At 37.2% G+C, this 20,491-nt stretch overlaps 1 protein-coding gene across 1 annotated transcript in view; it reads right to left on the bottom strand.

The window, feature by feature from the left end:
- LOC123925147 (phospholipid-transporting ATPase IB-like) overlaps window positions 1-20,491 on the bottom strand; it is a 596,799-nt gene that overhangs the window by 165,864 nt on the left and 410,444 nt on the right. Inside the window, exon 28 of the mRNA XM_045978322.1 lies at window positions 4,079-4,153. Within this exon, the coding sequence (XP_045834278.1) occupies window positions 4,079-4,153 (75 nt within the window). The remainder of the gene's footprint in view (window positions 1-4,078; window positions 4,154-20,491) is intronic.

Here is a 20,491-nt window from a genome sequence, read left to right as displayed (position 1 = left end):
TCATTGCTAGAGTTTAAAAAAAGCTACTGATTGTTAGGATAGAAAATAGTTACTGGGTCTTCTATGTTTATTATGGATCTAGTCACCTTTAAAATTCTCTTATAATTCTAGTATTTCTTTACTGGTATTTTCTGGGTTTTCTAAATAGACAGCACTTATGAACATGTTCAAAAGGCCACTTTTTGTGTGCATATTTGTATAAGCACAGAAATCATTTTTTCCCTAGTATTTGTAATAGTTATTTAATTTTCTTGGCAGTTGCTGAAAATTCCAAAAACAATGCTGAATTATATAGTGATTTCAGGCATCCCTGACTAATTTCCTATTTAAAATGAAATCATTTAAGGATTTTACCATTTATGGCAATATGCTACTTTTTTATATGAGTAGTCTGGATTATAGTTAATTGGTTTCTTTCTTTCTTATTTTACTTAGAGTTCTTATTTTGGGAATGGCAGCTGACTTGCCTCAAATACATTCTCAGCATCCACTGATGAGATCAGGTTTTTCTTTTTTCTTTTCTTGATATAATGATATTTAGAAATATTTAAAAAGTTTGAACCTCCTATATTTCTGAAATAAACCCTACTTGGTCAAATATTTTACTCTTTTGATACACTGTTGAACTCTATTTGCTATTTATTTAGAATTTTTATAATTCTGTTTAAAAGTGAGGATGGCTCACAGTTTTTTCTTCAAATTATGCTGGCTTGATAAGATTAAATGGGATAAATTTTTGAAACAGCTTAAAACACAATGAGTTATCTCTTCATAAAATAAGAGATGAAATCTAACTGAAATCCATCTGATCATGGTGGTTCTTATAACCATAAAACAAAATGATGGAGAAATTTGATTATGGATTTAATGAGAATCCAATGGGATGGCATTCCTTCATTCATTATTCTGAGAGATTTAAGAGTTTCAAGTCAGTTCTAAAGCTATTTAATCTGCTATGAGAAATGATGACTCGCTACTTTAGCTGACCCGGGGAATCAAACATAAATATAAAGAGTAACTACAGAAAAGAAAAAGTAAGACAAGCAAGACAGAAATACTGTTTGGAGAAAACGGCAGGAGGAAATCCAGCCCAGAAGAGGGGTCACTAGTGAATGTCTCAGATGTCCCAAACTGCCTCTTGTACCAGACTGTACTCTGTGCAGTGAGGCTGGAGTGGGAAAAATCTACTAAACAGGCTTTGTTGGAACAACAGTGGCAAAAACTGGAATATGGACTAATATGGATCAGATAATAGTATTGTAACCATGCTAAATTTTAGATTTCAATCATTATACTGTGGTTAGATAAGAGAATGGTCTTAGCATCTATGCACCAATGTAGTAAGCAGTAAGGGGGCCTGATGTGTCAAGTTATTTCCAACTGGTTCAGAAATAAGTGCGTTGGTGGGTGTGCACCATGAGTGCCCGTGGGTGTGTGTGTATGCACACTCATGTCTATGGGTGTGCACACGTGTGCCCGTCGGGGCTGTGCACACACATGCACATGTGCAGAGACAATGCAAATGAGGACGAAATGCTAATAACTAGGAATCTAATACAGGAGTTCTTCATACTCTGTTGCATTATTTCTCCAAGTTTCAATTTCTCTAAGTTTCAATTTATTTCAAACAAAAGTTATCAAAACAATAACTTTTTTTTTAATATTTTATTTATTTAACAGAGAGAAATCACAACTAGGCAGAGAGGCAGGCAGAGAGAGAGGAGGAAGCAGGCTCCTTGTGGAGCAGAGAGCCCGACGTGGGGCTCGATCCCAGGACCCTGAGATCATGACCTGAGCCGAAGGCAGTGGCTTAATCCACTGAGCCACCCAGGCGCCCCAAAACAATAACTTTTTAAAAGATTTTATCTATTTATTATTTGAGAGAGAGAGAGAGAGAACATGAGAAAGCACAAGCAAGGGGAGGGGTAGAGGAAAAAGCAGGCTCCTTGTTGAGCAGGGAGCCCAACGTGAGGCTCGATCCCAGGACCCTGGGGTCATGACCTGAGCTGAAGGGACATACTTAATCTACTGAGCCACCCATGTGCTCCCCCCACCCCACAAAACAATTCCTATGGGGACAAACTTCCATGTTCTCAAAAGGTTTGGCCCTTTCAGCATGATTGACTTCTGGAGGCCAACACTTTTCGACACCACTTCGTGGACCCTTGACCTTCCCAACTCTGCCATCACTGGTTGTGGCTCACTCCAACACCTGTTCTGTGGAACTGTAGTGACATGACATAGGGCCATTTCACCTTGAAATTCACTTCTTTACAGCCATATTCTCTTTTCTGAGGGACACAAACAGCATACCATACATTCCCAACTCTAGGGATTAAAAGTTCACCATGGGTCCTAAATTTTCATATGCACAACCATTACTAAAAAAAAAAAGGTTTAAAATTTTGTTTTATTTCTGAGAAACTCTGATGGGGCTTAGAAATCTGCGTCTTCAAACAAATCTTGGTTATTCTAATGTAAGTGGTATGTGGACCCTATTTTGACCAATGCTGTCTTAAAGCCTATCAGCATTTCATGCATAGCCAGTCCTCAATACAAGTTTGTTAGATTAATTTCAATTGTCCAAGGCCGCCCAGAGCTAAGAAAAGAATCCAGCTCTTGTGCCTGAGTATAGAAGTAGGGCTAGCCTCTATGCGTGTGACTGGTGACTTCTATTCTACTCCTTTGCTATAAAGCACCATCACATAGCTTCCTATTTATAAATATGTGTATGAGCATGGATTTGGCCCTTTTTGGCACTAAATCATTATGGAACAGTCAACATAATTTTAATCTGCTCAAAACAGTCACATGTTCTGCGAAATTACCAATGCATCTAAGGGGAGGTCCCTGAGCCTCTCTCCATGTGGTAAGTGAGTTAGAGTAGCTCTAACTTCTGGCACGGGTGATGAGTGGGCATTGATTCAGCCCTGCTCTCAATACAGTCACCTTTGCCTTTTGAGCCCAAGTATTAGCAACAAATGTGCTAGTGCACTTGGTCGTGGGACAGTCCATAACTGACCGGTGCTCTTTAAACTCCAGATCTGAACTCAGGTCCCAGTGGCAGGTTATTTTGTCCATTTGGCCCTCTTTACTTGTCAAGCTACACAGGGCTGGGCAACCTGTCATATGCAGCATTCTATACCCAGCAACGAGCATGGTAGCGACTAAAAAAGAAAAAAAGACCAAGGAGTGGACAGATGACTTGAACATGCAGCCACAAATGTATATACAAGCTTTAAATATTTATAGCACCACGATGTATACTGTATGTCTGGTAACTGCCATCTGAATCTCCCTACGATGGCTACTTCTGACTGTAAACTCCCACCGGGCAGGCAAGGTCAGAGTTAGTGTCCAAAAGACACGGAGATGTACAACTCGAAATGTTGCATGCTGGGGTCTCTACAGCACCAGGCTGTGAGTTCTCGCTGCCAAACAAAAAGCTAAGTAGCTACACTTCGTCATTTTTGGCTTGTAGTTCATATTTATTTTTAGCTTTTGAATCCATGATAGCAAAGTAATGAAAAAAGAACTCTAAAATCATGAAAAATACCGAACAGGCTGATTAGCATCCACCACGGGAGCCGGAAGTCCGCATTCATTATCCTAGCACTAGCAGTGGAAGAAAACACTCTTCCGCAAGGACAGATGCTCTTTTAAGAAGGCCAAGAAGGACATTAGATCACGTACTATATATGCATGTCTGTGTTGAGGAATTCCGAAATAAAATTATGAAGTGGAAGGGGTTGCGATGTAGCTCAGAAATTTTTACTCGAGCTAAAAACATGGAAATGTTGTGCAGACATTTAGTAAGGAGGTAACAAGGGTCTATTATCAAGATATATGGGTTAATAATTTCATGGGGTTACTCAAGAATGATCTGCTATGATTGAAACCATGTGTGGAGGGCTTGGGCCCCTGCAGGATGTGTCGCCGCAACAAAGGCTCTCAAGACGTATTTGTGCTGCCTGCTATGTGCGCAGATGATTGACTTAGATACACTTCCCAGACATAAACAGTAAAGGAATGTCACTGAAGTTCTGCATGCTATCTGATAGAGATGGAGAATGCTTACCACATTGTACAAGCCGATGCACCAACGTTCAAATAAAATCTGCCCAGAAAATCCATTAACAAAGGCGAACCAAAGCTGGAAGAGAAGAAAGTTCGAGAAGTTTTATATCAATACTGACCTAAATGTTTCCATTCACTGAAGAAGCAGCGGGGGAATGCGGACCACCAGCTGGACACAGCTGCTGAGGGATAAAGAGCCGCAGGATGTGGCGGTCTGTTCTTTCATGAAATACAAAGTCCCGATATCACATGTACCGATATTTTAAGGGGAGTTTGTCCTGAAGGCATACATCAATTTGGTAAAGTGCACGTATTTACAGAAAAGCAACTTATGTTTAATTTATATTGAATGTGTTTCATGGCAACCGTTTCTCATTGACGGGAAGAGTCCCAAATTCACACTCTTTTCCCCTATAAAGTTGATTTGTTAAACATGATTGATCTTTGTAGGACTTTCAAACAGATAAAAACCATAAATAAAGAACAACAAAAACTCCTCTGTTGGTCATTTGTGAGCTTAGCTCATAAAATACCAACCCCCCTTAATCAGATTTCCACCACCTCAGCAAAGGTCAAAATGTGGTAGTATGGAAGGAACATGCTCAAATCATCTTCAGGAATAACATGGGATGTAGAAATAAATAAAATGTAGATGATTATTTATGTCTTCAAGTGGACTGTAATTCTAATTGATTAAGCAAGACTGACATAAAAACAACTGTGGAGCAAAATACCAGGGAATAAAAATATTTTAGAGAAGGAGGCATCAGACAGGCATAATTAGGAGAAGATGTGGAGCAGTAAGACTGCACTAGGAGAGGGTTGAGCATCACGAGGATGGACGAAAACCCGAATTAGAAGGGAACAAATATGGAAAAATGAAATGCAAAGTGCCACTACTTAAAGTCATCTGAATTTTGGGGATACAACAGGATTCCACTGATTTGAAGGTAGACTTTAAAGCATCCCATGTGAATCACAGACTCCACCTAAGTGGTAAAAATCATGACACACTGAATCTGTTACTAGAGTTGAACTACAATGGCAACACAGAACAGCTACCCTATGATAATAAGAGTTGAGATCAAGTCTACTACTGAAATTGTATTGAGTCAGATTTTTCCAAACCAGTTTTTTGAATCCAGGTTCCTTACATGCACAACTGTACTGAGTATGATACCCAGGACAAAGGACTCACCAAGGCCCAGTGGGATCAAATGAAATACACCTCAATTCAATTGCCAGATGAAGTTTTCTTAAGAACAGCACTCATTATCTCATCCTCTGGTTCAAAAAGCTACTAGGAAGTCTCTTAAACCTAAGATAAGCTTGCTGACCTTGCTGGTCTTCAAAAATCCTTCCACACACCAATTCACTCATAAATCCAACTGTCACCAAAGAGGTCCCCAAGAGGTGTGGCTGTTCCCAGTCAAGAAATATTGATGAGGGACTAAGAATCAGAAGTTTGTGCTGTGTTCTGCACGCCGAATATTTTTTTACAACACCTGCTCAAATATTAGCTGTCCCTAAAACAACATTTCCAATAGCACTGCTTTCTAACCACTGGCAGCCTTGACAATCAATACTTCAGCCAAGATTTTCGTGCAATGAGAGCCTGGATCCACATCTGACTCAAGCATATTTGTCAATTGTTTTAAGAGTTATAACCTTACTTCCCCAAGATTGTGTTATACTTTCATATTCTCCCATTCAAACAAATGAGCAAACACTGATAAATTTCTAGTGAACACTTAACTCTTTTATTGCTTAATTCAGTTAATTTGTCATCTTTTGTTGAAGGTAGTGATATTTCTATACCTCTCCCCCCTTCCCTACATCAACTGAAAACAGCAAAAATAATTGAAAATAGAAAATAGCTATTTTCAATGAAACTATGGAATAGCCTTTATTAAAATACAGATGACACAGAATGAAAATAATAAAAGCAACAAGACCAGCTCAAATAAGGGGGACTGCCAATAGCAGACAAAACCTACAGAGTAAAAAGTTTTGCAGGAAATAAGGGAAACAATCCAAGACACAGCTGAACCAACTCTTATTTAAAGGGTGAAATCTACAAGCAGGGACAAGTCATGGCTGAAGCCCCTTGCCCCATTCAGCACGGCAAGCAAACTGAGGTCGAGGGGCAATGTATACACAAACACGGTTTCTCCCCAGGGAGCAATGAGGAGGACGGCAGGATAAAATAGGGAGGATTAATGGCCCTCAACTGGGCAGACTCTGATCAGTTGAGGGCCATTTATCCTCCCTGCAGACATTCAGTGTGAGACACATGGAACTTCAACTCACCAAAGAAGAAATGGCAGTGAGGAAGGTGCTTACTGCTGCCAAGTGACAGGTGACTAGTGCGGAAGAGGCAGAACATTTGATGACAAAATTGTTCTGAGACAACTTTGCAGCCCCTCTTCCTTACAAATCATCAGAAAATAATAAGGAAAGCACTATACACACACACACACACACACACGTATATGAAATAATATAATAGTTAAATAAATGAAAATAATATGAAATTATCTTTACAGAAAGAACCAGGTCACAAGGTAGGAGAATATCTTCAATGCTCTTGACAAGCTCAAGAAGAGCTCAAGAAAGTGTGGCTTTTCATTGAAATAAGAGCTACAATAAGATGCCTAAGATATCAAAGAAGGAAACAAACAAACAAGAAAAAGTCAATGTTGCAGATGAAAGGCACGTAAAGGGGGATAGCTCCCAGAACTGATACTGCCGACACAGCACTTAGGGATAGGAAGGGAGGGTTTGGGAAAAAATATGTCAAACAAAGCACAAAAGGTTAACATTCATTTTAAGAGAAACTGATAGCCTCTCAAAGATAACAAAAATATTCCCCCAAAAAGGTGTACATTAAAAAAAAGAACAAGTAGAATAGAAAAAAAATGTTCAAAGATATAATAAAAGAAAAATTCTGAAATATTCTAATACCTTTCTCAGCCAATAGGGAGAGAACCATTTGTCCCCAGGAAACAAAACCACAGATAAAGATTAACACCTTCCAGTATCCTAATATGTGAATTAATGAGTTAAAATTTTATAAGATTGCTACTTTAATACATTCTGGCAGAAAAAGCAGCTAACCTACCAGGGGAAAGATCAACTGGCTTCACATTTCTCCCCAGCAGTATACAATACCAGAGGCCAGAGACAATATTACAAGGCCTTAACGAAGTAACGCAGGACAAGAATTTCAAATAAAAGAGATAAACCAAGGGAACATTAAGAGCTAAAAACATGACAGAAAATGTGATGATGGAAGTAATAGCGTGTCTGTTATATAATACAGAAAATTTTAAATGTTCAGTGGATTAAAAAAGCAAAATATATGTTATATATAGAGAAACGTGAAGCCACCGTGAAAAAGAAACACTATTTGAATAAGATCAAATTCACAATCCTGACTTACAAAGGCCTACAGACCAGGTCCTTGCCTGTTGTCCAGACAGTACCGCTTCTCCTTCACTGTGTTACAACAGTCCTCTCTTGGTTCTTTGCAAGCACCAAGTATGGATCTTGCTTTATTATTTTGCACCCAAATATGAAGCAATTTTGTCAATAGCATGATATTTAGAAAAAATTGTGTGGTATTTTGGTCTCACTCCATATACTCAAATGAATTATAGATGGCTTGAATAGTTAAACATAAAAAACCAAGCTCATAGCAATAGAAGAAAATGGGGGGGGGGAAGCACTTTTGTATGTAAAACTCTGTAGACTTTAAAAACAGAAATTGTACCAAAAGAGGGCTAAATTTGAAATAACTCATTTCTATAGAGAAAAACATCAATAATGTTGAAAGAAAATAAATAATACACACACACTTGTGACAACTAAGATGACAAGGACTAATTTCCTTAATATATAAAGAGTTCCTACAAATGAGAAAGAAAATGCCTAATAAGCTATTAGGGAAATAGGCAAAAAATATATGCACTGTGATCACAGGGGTTAAAAAAAAACTTATAAATATAGGAAATCTCACTTTTTATGAAATACACGCACACAGGGGTATCATGAGCAAAGACTTAAAGTTTCATAACCTGGGGAAATGGCTACCTTCTTCCCAGATACTAGCGTAGCACTGTCCACAAATACGTTTAATGTACTTTTCCTTTGGCCTAGTGATTCCATTTTTAGGGAATAGTCTATAAATGATAAAGTCATAATCACACAGTATTCAACATGAAAACACAAGGACGTTTAACATGGTGTTCAAAAGGATAAAAAAAATTAGGACCCATATGTACACTGATAGCTAGTTAAATGAATTATGGTTCATCTCTAACAAAGCAACACTGTGCAGACATTAAAAAGAATAATATAAAATTGTGTTGTAATACAAACGTCTCACAGATATAGTAAAATGAAAAATATCAAGGTATATCTTGAATGGTCATGACTGTGCAGAATAGATCCATATACTTTTGCATGGTAACTTTCTGGAAAACATGAAAGAAACTTAACATTCATTATCTTTACGTAGAAGTGTTAAGAGGTGGTATAGAGTCTCATCCCTCTTGCACCATTTTGAAATTTTCAAAACGTGTTCATGTTTTATTTACATAAGTATTTCAAGCAGTATGTCTCTACTAGAGTTGATTTTTCCTCTGAGGACACTGACAACGTCTGGAGACCTTTGTGAGGGCAATACTGGCATCTTGCTCATAGAGGCCAAAGATTTGGCTACATATCCTACAATCCCCAGGGCAGCTTCCTACAACAGAGAATTATCTGGTCCAAAATGTCAATCAATGTGGCCACTATTGGGTGAAAAATAAATCTATTAGGTCAACCTGATAAAACTTAGAAATCTCTGTGTAACAGATGCTTATTTTAAGTGAAAGAATGGTATGTGACAAATTGCACAAAGGCACGCTCCCATTTGTGTTTACAGGCTGGGGGTTAGGAAAGCTTCACTTCTTCTTGAGTTACTCCTCCTTGGCCTGACCTCATACATAGAACCATAGGCTCTATCTAGTCTTTAGAGGTCATGGTAGCATTGGATGTAAACCCAGAACTTCAGAAATTTAGACCCTTCTACCAGAAACATAGCCTTATAAATTGTTAATGAGAAATTATTCTAAAGACTGAGTGAATTTCACATAACTAAGACACTCCCATTGTGGAAAACATATAATAGGGGGAAAAATCCCAAGAAATCAACCATTTCTTTCCCAGCATTAACCTTTGCTCCAAGCAATCCTGAACCATGTAAAATATTTTAATCTTTACTTCAGATTAACATCCTTGATTAGTTGCATGTTGGGATACTTCCTCTCAGCAGCCAGTGCTCTGATCCTGTCCAAGTTGGCGCTGGCTTAGCCACATGTCTCTTTAAAAATTTTTGATATGTTTGTACTAATTTTTATCAGTTGCAGGTGGTGCTGTGGCATTTTGCAAAGTATAAACAAGCTCGTTCTCAACATTTCCAATTCAATTTCAATCTTCATTCACGTGATCCATCGTTAGACGATCAGACCTGTTTATTTCATTGGAAATATTTGTGGAGAAAAACAAAATTCAAACCCAAATAAATGAAACAAACAGACAAAAAAATCCACCTCCTAATTTCAAAATCCACAAGCTGGTTTTCTCTTACACTGTAAACACTCACACTTGATTTCATCTTGGCAAGAGTTCCATAGGTGAAATGGAAAAAGTATGAGGACACACTGTATTTTTAAATAATTTATACAAACGTACTTAGTTGCTGCTTCATTTATTCATGAGACAGATACACAATGGTTCCTTGACATACTACAAAATCAGACCTTCGCACTGGGTAGTCATATACAAATGTTAATTCGTATACAAAAGAGAAAGCACTGCCCAATTCCTAAATACAAACGTCCTTTTTGGTGGCCCACATGCCCCACAGCCACATTACACCCACCACACAGCCCTCGATCCAGACGGACGCCCTGTTCCTCCACTGATGGAGTTACTCGGACCATGGCTTGCTTAGAGCCACTGCATTTTACTCCTCTGTATTAATAGGGAGAAAGACTCCTCTGCCTTCACTTTCTTGTTAACTAGGAATGCTATTAAATGAATATAGTCAAAGCAGAGGGAGCCAAGTTCTGCCTGGCCGGCCTCAGACTTGGTGAGTTGGTGGGAAGACCTGCCAAGCACTGATGGCTTGCCAAGCTCCTGGGGTTTTTGGTCCTCAAATGCAGTCCTGTTATGAGCAAACTGACTCAAACTTATTAAATGGCTTTTCCTTCTTGGAAAAAGATCCTTCTTTGCTTTAACTGCTGCCTCACTGCCAAAAACGCAGTAACCGTCTTGGCTAATTGCACAGACTCCCGTCTAGAGGTCCTGGCCACCATTGCACAATCTCAGCGGGCTATACCTGCTGCCACTCTGCTTCTCAACTAACAGCCGGCATACTTAGATGATTGCCTCATTTGGGAGAGGGAGGACCTGTTCCTCGATTGACTCTGTTCTTCCAAGACCCAGGCTAGAGGACTGAGGTGGGAAAGTACCCTATGGGGAATAATTAAATAAATTAGCCATATGGTTTCTTGCTAAAGTGGCAATAACATCATGATCTACTGATTTGCACGTCAGGGCTGAGCTGATTAACTGGTATTACAGATACCTGTTTAAAAGTCAAAGTGCTACAGTCTTTCTGGAATTTGATCTGGCCATGTGTATTAGGAAAAAATAAGCACATACTTCATCTAAAAGGCCCATTTTTAGAAATCCATTCTCATAAATAAAAACACCTGTATGTAAAAATCTACCTTGTTTTTCAGTATGGGTAATCATGGAAAACAAAAATAAAGGCAAGCAGAAAGCACGGGGGGGGGGAACCCTAAAGTTCTTTATTGGGGGGGTCAATGTAGCAAGTCTGTAAAACTGTAAGCACTTATCTTTTGAAACATTAAATCTACAGGAATGTAAAGAAAGGAATGGATGCTAAAAAAATAGTACTAGATTGACAAAAGAAAAGACAAAATAAATAGGTAAGTTGGTAGACAGGTAGGTAGGTAGACAGGAAATCAGGGGAAAAAATGCTATTCTAGAGCAAAGGGTTGTCAGAAATAATAATGGTAGTAATAATAATAATAGTAGTAACAGCAAGATACTCTAAAAAGTCAAGTGTCTTCAGTCCAATAAACTATGGGATCGAGTGGTCAACATTAAATAGTGACTACTGTAATAAATGGGCAGAGCTTCAGTTCTAAAATCTAAGTTTCTCTGAGTTGGTCCCTGACAGGTATGATGTTGGCAGCAAACACCACATACTTATAAAACCAGTAAGGACTTCTTAAGGCAACCAAACAAAAAGAAAGTTATGGAGTAATGTGTAAAGGAGCCACTTTTAAAAATTAATTTTTTTTTAAAGTAAATTCCACACCCAGCGTGGGGCTTGAACTCACAACCATGAGATCAAGAGTCGCAGGCTCTTCCGACTGAGCCTATGTATAGAACCTATTTTTTTCCTATAAAACCACAAGAAAAACATCATACATTTACATGTATTTGTATGAGTGCACAGAAAAGTAGCCTAGCTAACCTGTTCCTATGATTATCTGGACAGGAATGGAGGCAGACACGGAGAAATTTTTTTTTTTTTTTTTACGTCTCTATCATTATTACAACACATCAGCATTATGTTAAAGAATATCTCATTTAAATCTCATAGCAATTTAATAAGTAGGCATTGTCCCCACTTTCACAAAATGAGGAAATCGGGGCACAGGGAAGATCAAAGACATTGTGGCTGGTGCCAAATAGGTTGCTGTTAACATCAGACCCTATATAGCAAGTGATTTTTAAAAACAATATTGAAGTTAAGGTGATTCAGAATTGAATCAACACTTATGGCTATTAATTTACAACACTGATGTTTTAAGATTGTAATGTGAACAAAATACTTTACACTATAAGCACATAAGCAGATCAAAAATTTAAGAAAATGACCCAAACTTTAAGCCTCTAATGCCATGTAAGAAAGCTAAAGGATCCTTTTTACATTAGAGTATGAAGTGTTTTTGAAAAACAGGCTGCCCAAATGTCCCCCATTTTGCATAATAAAATGCAGTCACTCTGGTTTGACATATTTTCCTGCAATATTGTGAGCTAAAATATTATGATCTTTTGCTAGTATAGTAGAAATCAAGCTAGCAGACAATCAAAAGCAAACCTCTAGCCTTTCATTATCTAAATTCTTTGAATAAAAAGAACCATAAGAGACTATGGACTCTGAAAAACAACCAGAGGGTTATGAAGGGGCGGCAGGAGGGGGGGGGGGGTGGGAGGTTGAGGAACCAGGTGGTGGGTAATAGAGAGGGCACGTACTGCATGGAGCACTGGGTGTGATGCCAAAACAATGAACACTGTTATGCTGTAAATAAGCAAATAAAAATAAATAAATTAATTAAAAAAAAAAAAGACAACACAAATACTAATGTGACAATCTAAGTCTTATTAATGGGAACTAGAGTTTCAAAAAGATAAGAAATTTTTCATAAAAATAAATGTAGCATATGATATGCACCTACACATTTCTTACTTTTCCACTAAAATCCTGAATGATACAAAGTATTAAATCTTACAGTTCAAAAGCCACTGGAGTTTAAATACAGGAAAGTCTAGTAAACATTTTTAAGTTTCTTTAATTACTAATTTTTCAGTGCTACAAAATTCCCCCCCTTTCTATGAAATGACATGCTTATCTAGTAGAACATCAGATAAATACAAAATCATGGTTCCTTCCCATAAAAGACCATAATACCGACCAGATGGTATATGCACAATTAAATTGATTTTTAATAAGGAATTCTTGGCACAATAGAATGTAATCGCTCCAAATTATGTCAAGGACTACTTACATTTTTTTATAGTTCAAGGCTTAAACTTTTCAGTCTAAATTCGATGCTACAGTGCTACGGAACAAAACAGCTCTGGAGACCAGTAATGGAATAACGAGCCTTTCATCTGGAGGTCATTGGTTAGGATCTGGGATCGTTCATTAATGACACAGTTGTTTCCAAACTGTGGTGTTAGAACAACGGTGGGGGGTTTATTATGGAAGGAGTAGCAGAAATATGTATAAGAGCATTTCATTTCTGGACAAAACCTATGGCAAGTGTTCAAAAACATGTGTTTTATAACCAACAGAGTAATGGACCTAACATACTGATGATAAGATTTAGTGCCTGCCTCTACAGGCCTGGGTCGTAAGAAGGCAGATTTTTGATGCTGTTTCTCCATCCCCATCAGCCACCTGATGCCTGTAGCCTGAGCAAGGTGTGACATTTTCTTATTTTCTTGTTCTGGAAAGTGGGGAAAAGGTCTGCCTTCTATCTCAGAGGAGAATTAAGAGGAAATAAACATATGTATTTTTAAAAAATTCAGTTACTGAACTATTTATTAAGGTCCTGCTTCAAATTATGCTCTGTGGTATGCATCCGAGTTACAAAGATGAAAGATATACTGTCCTTGTACTTAAAGAATTCAGTCTGGTTGAAGACAGGTTTGGAATGAATCAGAGGTATGAAAAAGTTCTTTAGGAACACAATAGAGGGAGAAATGGGTTCTCTCTATAGGATTCACCACAGCTTTTCCAAAGGTGGTGGGGTCCTTGGAATAGCAGATTCCACTAATCAATTTGGTGGTGGTGTGTGGGGTGAGGGGAGAATGGGCATTACAGTAGGGGGAATAACTTGTACATAATTACAGCAGATGTGGATTTCCAGGTGGCTAGAACAAAGAAAATGAAGTGAGAGGAGAGGGCTGGGTCCAGACTGTGAAGGACACTGGACAGGTGTTCTTCAAACATGTGAACACCTATGCGTGTATTGCCTAAATGTAGCCCCAAATCTGAACAACTCTCTCAATAGATTTTTATTTATTTATCTTATTGTGGCAAAATATACATAACTTAAAATTTACCATTTTAATCATTTTTAAGTGTAAACTTCAGTGGCATTAAGCATATTTACACTGTTGTAAAACCATCACCCTATCTCTAGAATTTTTTCATCATCCCAAACTAAAATCGTTCCCATAAAGAGCTCCCCATTTTCCCTCCCTCTTGCCTCTGGCAACCACTCTTCTACTCTCCTATTTCTGTGAACGTAACTATTCTAGTCATTTTGTGTAAGTGAAATTTTGCAGTATTTGTCCTTTTGTGTCTGCTTTGTATCTCTTAACATAATGTTTTCAAGACTCATTCCTGTTGTAGCAATCATTAGAATTTCATTCCTTTTTAAGGTCACATAATATTTCATTGCACATGTAGACCACATTTTGCTTAGCTATTCATCCCATTGATAGCTACTTGGATTGCTTCCATCTTCTGGCTACTGTAAATAATGTACTAATGAACCCTGGTGTTCAAGTATTTGTTTAAGTCCTTGTTTTCAATTTTTGGGGGTACATATCCAGAGGTAGAATTGCTGGACTATAAGCCAGTTCTATGCTTAAGTTTTTGAGGACCTCCATACTGTCTTCCACTGTGGCTGTACCCTTTTAGTTTCCCACCTGCAAGGCACAAATATTCAATTTCTGTACATCCTCACCAACATCTGTTATTATTTTTTCTCTCTCTCTTTCTTTCTAATAGTAGACATCCTAGTGGGTACGGATTGGCATGTCATTGTGGTCTGATTTGCATTTCCTTAATAGATAGGAATGTCGAGCGTCTTTTCATTTGCTTCTTGGCCATTTGTATACCTTCTTTGGAAAAATGCCTATTCAAGTCCTTTACTGATTTTTGAACTGGGTATTCTTGTTGTTGAGTTGTTGGAGTTCTTTATATATACTGGATATTAATGCCTTATCAGATACATGATTTACAAATATTTTCTCCCATTCTGTGAGCTGTCTTTTCACTCTACTGGTAGTATTTTTTGATGCACAAAAATTTTAATTTTGAAGAAGTCTAATTTATCCGTATTTTCTTTTGTTCCTGTGCTTTTGGTGCTGCATTCAAGAAATCATTGCCAAATCCAATGCCATGCTTCACCTCTATGTTTTCTTCTAAGAGTTTTACAGTTTTAACTCTCATATTTAAGTCTTTGATCCACTTTGAGTTAATGTTCCTATATGGTATAAGGTAGGGGTCTGATTTTCTTTTGCATGTGGAATAGGCAGTTTTCCCAGCACCATTTGTTGAACAGACAATCCTTTCCTCATTAAAAGGTTTTGGCATCCTAGTCAAATATCATTTGGCCATATGTGTAAAGGTTTATTTCTGGGCTCTTTATCCCATTGCTCTATATGTCTATCTTTATGCCATTACCACACTATTCTGATTACTGTAGCTTTGTAGCAAGGTATGAAATCAGGAAGTGTGATTCCTCCAACTTTGTCCTTCCTTTTCAAGATTGTTTTGGCTATTTGAAGTCCCTTTAGATTCTATAAGAATTTTAGGATAGATTTTTTACTTCTGCAAAAACTGTCATTAGGATTTTGATAGAGATTGCACTGACTCTGCACAGTGCTTTGGTCTCAATATATTTTTAAGGTAATGTAATTTTAAAAAATTATGATAAAGGCTAGTAGCTGCAAAGGATATAATTTCTGGCATAATGTAAATATTGACATTTCAAAAGAAGTTTCAACATTCTTTTAATGTATTCAATGGATTCTAAGTACAAGTGGATACCCATTATTACCCATTTAAGAAAGCCACGAACAAATACCTAACAGTCAGAAAGTTTACATCACTCTTTTTGTTTTGAACTTGTTTTCCATTACACTTGACTCAGATAGGATTTAACTTTAATGTATTTCTGTTGGAAAGTCTTAAACTGATTACCCTATCAAATTGTACAAGAATAGAGATTAAAATTAATTTTCTTTTAATTTCTTCTGGCTATATAACTCTAGGTGCTTAAAAGTTCTTTTGGATTCAGTTCTCATTACAATTACTAGTAGTACACAACTGATAAAAAATATACATTTTAATAATCACTAACATATAAAATTTTGTCAGAAATATATATTTTAATGAGACAGATGGAGCCAAGTACTCTCTTTGCCCATGAGTTCATGTAACTTTGGAAGAATATCACCTATTGCTGGACTGAGAAAGGGTTCAGCATCATTTCTATTCTATAGATTTAAGTCTTGAGAAATATAATTCACATAATAAATGAGAGTATAAGGTTTTATTAGAGCAATATCCATCAATACTTTGGATCTCTGAGCCATTTGCCAAAAAAAAAAAAACAAAAAAAACCCCCCCACACACAATACAGTGTTCTAATACTGAAGTTATTGGAAATAATCTACCTGCTGACATTTTGATTAGGTCCTTTTTAAAGTTTTCTGAGAGCAGAGAAACAAAACACATTGACTTGCAAAAGTTTGTTAACTACTCACCAGAATAATTTACTTTCTTAACTTCTTGGAAGTATACCTAAAGGCTACATCAAGAATTTTCAAGAAACTTTTAATATTCCTGCTGTGTTTTCATTTAGATACACATTTTTCACCTAATACAAACAAAAAATTGGGGGGAAAATAAACACATTTCTCATTTTTAATACACTATTGTTATTGCATTATTGTTTGGTAACAGTTTCCTCTTATCACACAGGGCTACCTTAAATAGCATTCTCTTTGATGAGGTCCTCTGAGTGTATGACATGGTCACCTTTATCACATGCTTGAAGTAGTCTTCCAAACCTTATAGCTGGAGATTTAGCTGATTCAAGCTTTGGAAGATTCCTGCCAAAGGAAACCCAACTGGCAATCCTAACCTAACTGGCAATCCCTGAATTTATTTTTTTAACTGATAGATGAAATCAGAAAAAATTCTGGCTTTAATTTTCAATTAAAATATACATGTTAATATTCATATCTCCACAATGACTGTGTCACTCCTGAGCTTCCATGCACAGATACAGATCAATGGGATGAACAGAGCCTTGCCATGAATATGGTATGTACATGAAATATGGAACAGTTGCCGTCTATGTTTCTCCCTGAGAGTCTCTCTGGACAGTTCCTCAGGAGCCATATGTCACCGACCACTGTGTGCGATAGAAGAGGTAGGGTTTTATTTTTTCAATAAATGCTGTCTCCTTGTTTGTATCTGACATCTTTTTGTACCATGGAGCATGCCCCATAGTGAGATTCAGAAAAGGTGAAATGTATGCTTTTCTTCCATAAGGTAGGAAATGTTGACTTACGGAGAAGGAGGTGGGGAAGGAGAGTGCCCTGGAAGTGATCTCTGAGAACGGACTCCCATGGAAGTCGTCATATGCTCTCAGGAGTACCTTCTGCTCTAGGACATGCTTTCTTGGGGCAACTAGGAGGCCAGGCAATTGCATTTACGCAGGAATGTGGCACAAGCCATGCACCTTTCTGGAAGTTTACCAAGTAGAAAAGTATTGGAGGCAGACTGGAAAGTCATGAAGGGAAGTAATCACCATTGGGAAACAGTCTTAGAGAGAGATCCTGAGAGGTCCTGTTTGATGAATTGTAATGGAATGGCAGCTACAGAGGATTCTGAGGGACACTGATAGGAGACTGGAGTCACAACTGTGATCATAAGTAGAGGTGAAGCTTGGTGATGGGAGGGCAGTAGATGAACCCATTTTGGGGGCACATGAAATGTGCAGTACCTGTGGGCTCTCCAGGAAGAAATTCAAAGTACAAGGCTGATGCCCAGGGGCAAGTTTTAGATAAGACAAATGTATGCAACATTAGTAAACAAACAATAATCACATCAACAGGAACAGAAGTCATCCAGTGAGGGAACCCGTGCCAAGAATGACAGAAGAAAGCAACATTTTTAGGTCAGGGGCAAAGAAAAGGCACTTTGCATTAAATTTTATAAATAGTACTTAAAGATTATTGTTCATTTACTTTAACCCTAAGTAAATATTTATTCATGGGCCAGGCATGTCAGGAAGTCCTACCCAGAGACTTCCACTTACACATGATGGCCAGAACAAGGTCATTCTGCCACCTCCGGAACAATCACCAAAAGAGGCTACAGGAAAGGAGGTTACAGACAAGGTTAAGCCAGTCCGACAATCCTGTCTGTCCCATCAGAGCAAAACTATATGACACAATAAAAGCTAAAACCATGCCATACTTTGTAAAAGCACTCACTCACTTGGTCCTTTTTCCTAGATGTTACATGGAATGTTTCTGGCCATGAACTCTAGCTCTTAGAAATGGCAGCATTGCCAAAGGCCCCAGATTGAGAGCTGCTTCAGTAAATTTAGCTGTATAATCCCTGAATGAATTAAAATGAGAGACAATGCCAGGAGCAACACTCCTCTCCATTAGCACTACCATTCTGTCCCAGGCCTTACAAAGTTGCCAATATAAGGCAGAATGATGTTGGTCAATTAAACTTAGAGGTTTGTGTGGAAAACCATCCTTGAACACTTTTCCTTTTCTCCCCCCTTTTCTTTGCTCTTAGCTTTTATTTTCAGAATGAAAAGTAATATTTCCTTAATAAGTCATAGCAAGTAAGCTACTACAGTGGCTATTTTATTGTCTTATGTCCAATTATGGCATTATTAATATTTAGAACAGAACATTATTTAATATAATTTTAAGGTATTAATATAGCTAACTTGTCCATTTTAAGGGTGCATATTTATGATTTCAGAATAACAGTTTAACAACTAGCAGAAATATATTTTCTATCTTGCCAAAAAGCCTAGAATACTAATACAGACAGAGCACCAGTAGTTGCTGAAGGCACTAATTACTTCATGGTACATATTTTATGAGGAGTTAAATTCTCAAAATATCATTTCTTGCTGCAGATACTTGTCAATCTTAGACTTCCACTAAATAAACTAATACATAATTTAACCTGAATGTTATATACAACACAATTAATTATTAACATCTGGGGAAAATTCCAGAATTCATTCCAGAGAAGGTCCTCTTAGTTATCCTAGTCTGTATGAACATATATAGTATTAATGATGTGTTCTTTATACTTGGATGGTATAAAACTATTTCTCACAAAAGAATCTGAAGAAGCAGGCACAGTGCCTGCCATTGTCTAGGTGTGCTAAAATGTTTGCTATTATTTTCATGACTTTTTTGGAAATTCTTCCATGAGAAGAAAGGTAAATTTGACAAACAATGGGAAAGTTGTCACTGGCCAAATTACTATAAGTGCACATCAATTTTATTAAAATCTGAAGTGTATTAATTATTCAGTATTCCAATGTTTGCATTATTAGTTGAATGTTAAAAACATATAAATAAGAAAAGAGCTAATTACAGAAAGACTAAAAGCATTTGTTGGAGTATCTAAGAAGAACTTTCAAAAATTAAACTCAGATAAAATGGAGATAAATATGGGGGAAAAAGAGAACTTCAAATCAATTTTTTTAATATCCTCAGGGAGATCTAAGAAGATATTACACCCACAGACTAAGATTAGAATCCATCAAAGTAGGGAAAAAAAAATAAAGGACTTGCAAATTAAAAAAAAAAAAATTAAAAAACCCCCAAAGTCTCAATAATAAGTGGCTAGAGGTAAGTCAAGGAATCTCCAAGAGGGCAAAAGAGTTAAATCACAGAAAATATAAGGAGACTGGGAGATAAATCCAGAAGGTTCAATACATGACTTAGCTGCAGAAAGACAAAATGCAGAAAATAAAAAAGGAGGATATTATAAAAATATACATATATATATATATATGAAAATTTCCCAGTGTCTAGGTTAAAAAGACACATAAAAGAAGGACACACACACACAGAGCTTAGATTTTGGAACACTAAACAAAGACAAAAATATTCTGGAGTATAAATACAAAGGATTAAGAATCAGAATTGTATTGAGCTTCTCTTCAGCCAGCCAGAGGAGGCTAAAGGATAGAGAGCATTCAGAGAGAAAAAAAAAGAATTTCAGCCTAGAATTTTATACCCAGCCAATCTACCAATCATATATAATCATAGAATAAAGATTTCCAATGTCTCAAATACACTGCAAGGACCCATTGATGTATGTGCTTCAGGAGTATGAGTGAAGAAGTCAAGAATAATGACAACAAGGAATCCAGGAGGCAAATTTCAGCAGCAGGAAGAAAACCTAGAGAATAAGCAGTCCAGGGACAGGGGCTTAATAGGGGAGGGGGAGGTGGACAGGAAGTTTAAGAAAATATGTAACATAATGGAACTTCTGAAGAGTAATAGAAGTATGTGAAATTCAGTTAGGGCAAGAGATAAAAGAAAGGCTTTTTGAAACTACAGGAAAAATGGAAACCTGAGTAAAAAAGGAAAAATACTCATAATGAACTTTTGGCTCTTCAGTGAACATTATTTACATATTGTTAAAAAGGTTAACATAGATGCCTGAATTAAAATAATAACTGTAACTATGTTGGAAGGGAGTAGGAAAGAGGTCAGACCATAATGTATGGGAGAGAAATCCTTACCC

This window comes from Meles meles, chromosome 14 (genome assembly GCF_922984935.1).
Source record: "Meles meles chromosome 14, mMelMel3.1 paternal haplotype, whole genome shotgun sequence".
Lineage (NCBI taxonomy): Eukaryota > Metazoa > Chordata > Mammalia > Carnivora > Mustelidae > Meles > Meles meles.
This window is presented reverse-complemented; position numbering and strand designations above follow the sequence as displayed.